Source organism: Coturnix japonica, chromosome 15 (genome assembly GCF_054131305.1).
Source record: "Coturnix japonica strain WE chromosome 15, WE-NBRP24, whole genome shotgun sequence".
NCBI lineage: Eukaryota > Metazoa > Chordata > Aves > Galliformes > Phasianidae > Coturnix > Coturnix japonica.
In genome coordinates, this window is record NC_140677.1 from 10,798,308 (window position 1) to 10,805,515 (window position 7,208).

General features: G+C 60.4%; 2 protein-coding genes across 2 annotated transcripts; both read right to left on the reverse strand.

Annotated features, from left to right (window-relative positions):
- Nucleotides 1-2,152: 2,152 nt before the first annotated feature.
- LOC107319847 (histone H2A type 2-B) lies at nucleotides 2,153-3,573 on the reverse strand. The gene is made up of 2 exons (XM_015875078.3): nucleotides 3,527-3,573; nucleotides 2,153-3,444 (listed from the first exon to the last, which is right to left on the reverse strand). The coding sequence occupies exon 2, from the start codon at nucleotides 3,389-3,391 to the stop codon at nucleotides 3,011-3,013; it is 381 nt and encodes a 126-aa protein (XP_015730564.2). The 5' UTR covers nucleotides 3,392-3,444; nucleotides 3,527-3,573; the 3' UTR covers nucleotides 2,153-3,010.
- An 814-nt stretch (nucleotides 3,574-4,387) lies between these two features.
- On the reverse strand, nucleotides 4,388-7,195 carry HMCES (5-hydroxymethylcytosine binding, ES cell specific). The gene is made up of 6 exons (XM_015875075.3): nucleotides 6,992-7,195; nucleotides 5,953-6,096; nucleotides 5,717-5,836; nucleotides 5,163-5,329; nucleotides 4,890-5,082; nucleotides 4,388-4,806 (listed from the first exon to the last, which is right to left on the reverse strand). The coding sequence occupies exons 1-6, from the start codon at nucleotides 7,172-7,174 to the stop codon at nucleotides 4,600-4,602; spliced, it is 1,014 nt and encodes a 337-aa protein (XP_015730561.1). The 5' UTR covers nucleotides 7,175-7,195; the 3' UTR covers nucleotides 4,388-4,599.
- Nucleotides 7,196-7,208: the final 13 nt, after the last annotated feature.

Genomic DNA, 7,208 nt, shown 5'->3' on the forward strand with positions numbered 1-7,208 from the left:
ACGTGATGGCTCCCAGCAGGGCAGCAGGGTGACCAGAGATGTGTTCATTGTGGGAGGCCACAGTTGCCCTCCAGGTCTGTATTGTGGGTCAGGTCAGGCACAGCCACAGCTCGGCTCCCTGCCAGCCATCTCAGATGCCAGGAGAGCTGCTGCGCAGAGCTGCAGTCGTCTCTTCAGTCAATAGATGACACTGCAGGTTTTGGAGGAGCGGAGGGGATGATGCCGTCACAGAGCTGCTCGGCCTCAGGCAGGAGCACAGCCACACTTGAGGCTCCCGCAGTTCCCCAAGCAGGCTGTGTGCCAGCACGGGGCTGTCCTTCCTGCAGCACTGACCCTTAAAGCAGCCTGCTGGGCACACAAGGAGATAAACGTGCACTGCTGGCATCCCTGGGTGCAGTGCAGGGGCAAAGGGACTTGGAGCCCAGGGCCAGACAGCAAAGAACAGAGGGAGGTGATGCTCTGTGCCCCATCACACTGTGCACACACAGCAGAGGGGCTGGCAGCGTCCTGCTGCTCTCAGTGGGACTTATCGAGCTGTGGCATCTCTGTGCAACTCCAGGGGCAAAGCCAAGGACTCCCAAGGGCAGGAGGCTCCAACTTCAGCCCAAGAGAACCACAGCAAGGCCCAGCTCTGCGGTATGAGGGCAGAGAGCTTTTGCAGCATGGAGGAGCTTTGTTTCCATGTTCTTGCCCCCATCTCCCCCTCAGACTGCAGCGTGCACTCACAGGAGTGAGCCCTGCAGCACCCAGCTCCTCACAGAGAAGCAGGGGCAGACTTTGAGGCCTGCGTGACCTCAAAAGAAAGCTCCACGCAGCTGAGCCCAGCACCTGCTGTGAGTTGAGCTGCTCTGGTGCCGTGAGCCATCATCCAGCAGTACCTGGAGCTGTGGGGCTGGAGGGCTGGCCCAGCCTCTTGGTGAAGGCTGCATGGAGTCCAGGAGCTCCCTGTGGTCACCCTGCTGTTCACATATAAGGAGACACCACGGCAATGCCAGGCTGCACAGAGGGATTCCCTTTGGTCTGCCAACAGCTGGGCTTTCCCAGCCTGTCATTCATGTGGCAGAGCCCAACTCTCACCCCAGCCACCAGGGTGTGCACACCCACCCCAGCTCCCACTTACAACATGAGGGTATGGAGCAGCTCAGGCTCGAGGGTGATGCAGGAACATCCAACAGAGGGTGTCAGAGGAAACACCCCCCATTACCATCTGGGTCAGCTGTTCCCCTCGGACCTCCAGCAGCTCATGCAGTGCCTCGATGCTGCCCAGCAGGGGCTCTGCAGGCAGCAGTGTTGGAGCAGGCAGTGCAGCCCCACAGCACACAGGGGTTCAGGGTTTCACCTGCCCCCAGGTGGAATATGGAGCACAGGAGATGATGTACGTGCACATGTGTTGGGCCACATCTGCTCCTTTCTGCTCAGGGAAAAGCAAACCCAGGCAGTCAGCTGCATCACAGCCCCAATAACCAGACAGAGCACGTTTGGTGCGGTGATAAGACATCACATCCAACAGCATTCAACGGGGAACCAGTTTAATCAGACGTTGGCTCTGCACCATTCTTTTCAGTACGACAAGTCGTGCGTTATCTAAGAGATACAAAGTACAGAACGCCGGGCCTGAACCAAAGGAGGGAGGAGAACAAGACGGTGGATGCAGACACAGCCCTCACCCCACGGCAGCTCGTGTTTGGGGAGAAAGCCCACAGTCCCCCTATAGAAGGGAGGAGCCAGATGCCCCCCTGCCGGTCAGGGCAGCACAGCAGAACCAAGGGACAGCTCTGCACCGTGAGAGCACAAAACCCCTCCACATCCAGCTCCATGTACCCCAGGTGAGGATAACATCAGCCCCGGGCTAAGGTACTTCATCCACTAGGTTAAGAGCGGAGGCAATAGGCTGAACACATGCTACTTCCAGCACATAAATAGAAGCTGCTCGTTTGACTTAGAAAAACAACAGAAAAAAGACCAGGTTGTGAAGGTCTGCAGTGCAATAACCCAGACATGCACGTGATGATGGGCCTCCATGGAACACGGTCAGCACATCAGCTATTGCTGCTGTCACGGGACAGCCTGCATCACCCACAGCCATTCAATACAGACAGCACAGAGCCGGGAACCGTCCTTGTTATATGAAGAAACATGAACCCACAGAACGTTACACGGAACAGACAGCATCGTCACTTTATTTCTCAGAACCAGAAACGATGTTGAACAAACAGAAAGACACGGCATTTCCATTAGTGCCACGGGGGTGTGATGGAGCCAGGGCTGCTCCCATAGGCAGCACGGGGCTGCAGCACAACATGGCAGCTCCCGGCGGTGCCTGACCTTGCAATGCTCCACAGGGATTTATCACTGCAACACGGAGCCCCCCGAGCTGGGAGCTGCCTTTGTGGGGAATGAACTACCCGAAATCAAATAATAACCTCGAAATAAATAAGACCGGAGCTTCTTAACGGTAGGAACGCACGAGCTTTAAACCACGGACAGGACTAAAAACTAACAGTCGCTCCTTTTGCTGATGGACAAACTTCTGCTTTTCGCATTTGCCAGCCCCCCCTGCCGCAGTGCAGCGGGGATGGCAGCGCTCAGGGCGGGCGGCAGCAACGAGCCTCAGCCCTACAACAACAGGGCAGCGGGGACGGCCGGGGGGGACCCGCAGGGCCCCAGTGCGGGTGGGGGCAGCCGGAGGTGCCCGCGTCCATCCCCACGCAGCCACTACAGTCCTCGGCAGCTCCACGCAGCGACACAACCCTCCCGCACCGCCACCATCTCCTGCTCAAACGCTCCTTCCAGAGACACGGGGCAGGGGGGGGACACAAGGCGGCTTCGCCTGCGCTCCCCCAGCGCCCCACTACAGCCCAGACCGGGGGGGCCGGTGGGTGGAGCTGGAGGGGCACAGCCGGGACTCACCCCCCAGCTCGGCTGTAGGAGCGGGAGGGGAAGCCCGGCCCCGCAGGGTGATGTGCTGGGGGAAGAGGCGAGGACGGGGCCGGGAGCGGGGCGGCAGCGCTCACTTCTTGGAGCTCTGCGTCTTCTTGGGCAGCAGCACGGCCTGGATGTTGGGCAGGACGCCGCCCTGCGCGATGGTCACCCCGCCCAGCAGCTTGTTGAGCTCCTCGTCGTTACGGATGGCGAGCTGCAGGTGCCGCGGGATGATGCGCGTCTTCTTGTTGTCGCGGGCCGCGTTCCCCGCCAGCTCCAGGATCTCTGCCGACAGATACTCCAGCACGGCAGCCAGGTACACGGGCGCCCCGGCTCCCACCCGCTCCGCGTAGTTTCCCTTCCGCAGCAGCCGGTGCACGCGGCCCACAGGGAACTGCAGCCCGGCCCGCGACGAGCGCGACTTGGCCTTGGCCCGCGCCTTCCCGCCGGACTTCCCGCGGCCCGACATGGCCGGCAGGCAGCGCCGTGCCCAGGAGCGCCGCGCACTGACGGTCCGGGCGCCTAAAGGGGAGACAAACCGCGGTCCGGACCGAACCGAACCGAACCCGTCGTTCCGCAGCAGCCGCTCCGTGCCGCTCCTTACCGCTCCGCCGCCGCCGCTCCGCCCTGCGCGCCGCCCGCCGCCGCACTGCCCGCTACCCCGCCGCCGCGCCGCGGATATCCCTATCCGCGCCTCCCCATTGGCTGCCGCCGCGGTCGGCTCGCCGCCCATTGGCTACCGCTCCGATCCCTGATTTGCATAGGACTCGCGGCGCTCCGGTTCCGCTGCGGGCAGCACCCGGCGGGGCGCGGCCGTTGGGTCCGCGCGTGTCGTGGGGTCCAGCAGGAACCGGCCGAGCACAGACCTGAGCCCGGCACTGAACCCAGCCCCGAGCCCGGCACTGAGCCCAGCCCTGGGCCCGGCCACGGCTCCCTCCGGCGCTGCCCTCCCTCGGGGCCAGCAATGGGAGCTGCCCCGCTGGTGCTGACAACGCCCCTCGCTCCCGGCCGGCGGTCCCCCCCCATCCATGGGATGGATGGACTGTTGAAAGCAGCCCCAAAATAGGCCGTTAATTCCGTTTTACTGTTTTCAAGGCGAATTAAGGAGCGTTTTAAGGCACAGGCCCCGCGGTGGGAGGCTTTGGGCCGGCAACATCTGGCTCTGCTTACAAAATCCCCGACAAAATCCCTGACCTCCAAAGCGCCAGCCCTGCACGGTGCAGTTAATGGCACTGCGGTTATCTGGGCTTTAACGAGCTGAGAGCATCCAGCCACAGATCAACACAATCCTCTCCAAGTCCTCCAATCCCATTAACAGAATGATTGTACAACAACGTGACTCCCACAGCTCTCCCATCCGTTCAGCTCATTGCCCAGCCTTCCCCATCTCCTCCCTGACCCAGGGATGCTCGGTGCATATTGAGGGGGCTGCAGCTGCGTTTAGAGGGTGGGAGCATTAATGGGATTAAGTGGAAAAGAGGTAAGAGTTTAATAACGAAAGGAAAGAAAGAAAAAAGGAAATGAGACAAACAGTAACCTGTAACAACAGACCAACAGAGACGACAACCCAGAACATCAGAACAACACCTGAGAGGTTGGGAGAATCCCATCAGTGTCTGCAAAGCCTTCCAATGGGTTTCTGCATTGTGCTTTGCAGACAAGCAGGGTCTGGCTGCCCTACAACTTCTGCTTCTTGGCAGCCGGTCCTCCCTCCTGCCCCAGCCACTGGCGCAGGATGCCCGCACTGCTCTTCTTGGGCGAAGGGCTGTGGATGAACTGGCTCTTCCACTTGGGCAAAGCATTTTCTTTCTTCTGGGGAGAGCCCTCCTGGGAGCTCTTCAGCCAGCCCAGCATCGCTTTGCTGCTTGCAGTAGCTTTGACCTCCTGGAGGAGCAGAACAGAACAGGAAGAAGTGAGGTGCACAGTGAGAGCCATATGGATGCGGTGCATCACAACCAAGTGCTCACCTTGGGGGCTCCCAGCTCGATGGGCACCAGGCACTCGGGTGAATCGTTGCGGACGCTGTTGACGAAGGTGGACACGGGGTGGAATGCAATGTTCTCTGCGGGCTGGATGAGCTTCATTGCCTCCTGCGTGGGCACCTCAGCAAAGTCCAACCACTTCTCGATGGCCTCATCCCCATCCAGGATGGCCGGCATCCTGGGCACAGAGGGAGCACAGCAATTACACTGAGCCCCGTGTGGATGCAGCACAGCAGTGCAGCAAAATCAAGCACACACCTGTGGTGGATGAAGCTCACATCCTTGGAGGCATCCACGGTGATGATGGTGTAAGTGTACAGCGGTTCTCCTCCTGCTGGTGGCTCCCAGCAGTCAAAAATCCCAGCCATGGTGAGCAGGCGCCAGCCCCGCCATTCCTCACCACTGTCCTCCTCTTCCTCCTCAGCCTGCAGGACACGGCCCCAGTGTCATGCCCGCTCCACCCCAAAGCAACGTATCTGAGCAGCTCAACCCACCACCCCAAACAGAAAAAGGCAGAGAAACCCACAGCTGAGTCCCCTGAGTAACACTTCAGCAGCTCATGCAAACAAGTGGCACAGGAGGAGCAGCAGAGGATGCTATGGGACTCTATGGGACGCTATGGGATGCTATGGGACTGGGTATGGCCGTGTGCTGCTGTGATTTATGGGGACCAGCAGCAAAGTGCCCTTGGAAGACAATTCCTCTCTGCACACCCCAGTTCTGCTGTTCCCTGCCTCGTCCCAGGCACAGCCCCAGGTGTGTGTGTGTGAGTGGAGCTCAGTGCTCAGGCACTAAGGATGATGCCACAGTACCGGGTGTTTCTTGCTCTGAGGGAAGTAGATGAAGTAGGGCTGCTTGCCCCTGCCGCGCTGCTGCCACTCATAGAAGCCGTCTGCCAGCACCACGCAGCGCTTGCCCTTGAGGAGAGGGCCCTGGGGAGGAGACACAAAGCAAGAAGTGAGCTGCAGGATGTGGTCAGGGCAGCCCCAGGGCAGTGGCAGTACATGGTTCTGCCAAGCCCCGCAGTCAGACACACAATGGGGCTCACCTTGTAGGAGGACTTGCTCAACATGGTGTCACTGCGGCAGTTTGAGGTTTTAAACTGCATTTTGGAGGGGTCGTCCTCTTTGAACCAGGAGGGCACCAGGCCCCAGCGCATCTCCATGAGCACCCGCTCTGAGGAGTCAGCATCCTGCAAGCAAAGCAGAGCAGCACCCTGCAGTGATACCAGCCTACAGACGAGGCTGCATCGTGTTTATCAGGAGCAACAAGCTCGGTTTCTGTGGCAGGATAAGGACGGTGATGTGGCTCCATCCCTCCTCTGGTTAACAAACAGCTGGTGCTGAGGTTGAAGAGAACATCCCGGGGGACACAGAGTTCACCTTTATTTGAATAACGTGATTTCTGGTTCACTTTCACTCTTTGCATATTGCCTCAGCTCGGGCAGTGGAAACAGAGCGGTGGCTTTCACTTCCTCCTGCACAGCGCTGTGTTGTGCCTGCCCAGAGCAGCACAGCTGTGAGCACAGAGTGCGGCTGCACTCAGACACCATGGGTAGATGAGGATACACATAGAAACGTGCACTGTATCCCACTGAGCTCCCCCAAGCACCCACACCCCGACCAACTGAGGGGCACCCTGTTCCAACTGCCGGGTGAAGGTGGCTGAGAGATCCATGTTATGCTTCAGGGTGTCATCGCAGGGCTCAGCCTGTGTCTCCCTGTGCACATATAGCTCATATAGACCATGCACAGCCGCCAGCTGTGGGTTGGCCATGGCTCAGTGCCCCCACTTCGGGCTGTTGGGGCTCAAATAACGGTAACCCCAGCGGTGTCACCTCAGCCCAGCCCAGCCCACAATACAGCTCCAGGCTGCTGGGAGAACCCACAGCAGCTCCCGACCGGCCCCCGCAGCAGCGCAGCCCCGACTCCCCGCCCTCCTCGGTGCCGCGCCGATATGAACGAGATACTTTCGTAACACGGACTTTGAGAACCAAAACAAGCGGCCACCACCACCACCCAACAACCCTCCCCGCCCCCCACACCCACATACCCCCCATCCAACCCCACTCCCCGCGGGGCCGTTACCTGCTGGACGTGCTTTCTGGACAGCAGCACCGGGCCGCAGGACTGCGGGCCCTTGTTGTACGAGGGCCGGTAACGCTCCTCCCGCAGCCACTCGGGCTGTTGTCTCCGACCCCTCCGGTCTCTATAGGCGCAGGCCCGGCGGAGCCGCGCGGCCCCGAGGGAGCAGGCCGTGCGCCCGCACATCGCCGCCCGCAGCCCCGCTCTGCCCCGCTCCGCC

Excerpts from the sequence above, each read along its gene's own strand:
- HMCES (XM_015875075.3), bottom strand. The coding sequence starts at position 7,174 with ATGTGCGGGCGCACGGCCTGCTCCCTCGGGGCCGCGCGGCTCCGCCGG. Across the intron at positions 6,097-6,991 it reads CCAGAAAGCACGTCCAGCAG|GATGCTGACTCCTCAGAGCG; the intron begins GTAACGGCCCCG and ends CTTTGCTTGCAG. Across the intron at positions 4,807-4,889 it reads TCGAGCTGGGAGCCCCCAAG|GAGGTCAAAGCTACTGCAAG; the intron begins GTGAGCACTTGG and ends CTGCTCCTCCAG.
- LOC107319847 (XM_015875078.3), bottom strand. The coding sequence starts at position 3,391 with ATGTCGGGCCGCGGGAAGTCCGGCGGGAAGGCGCGGGCCAAGGCCAAG.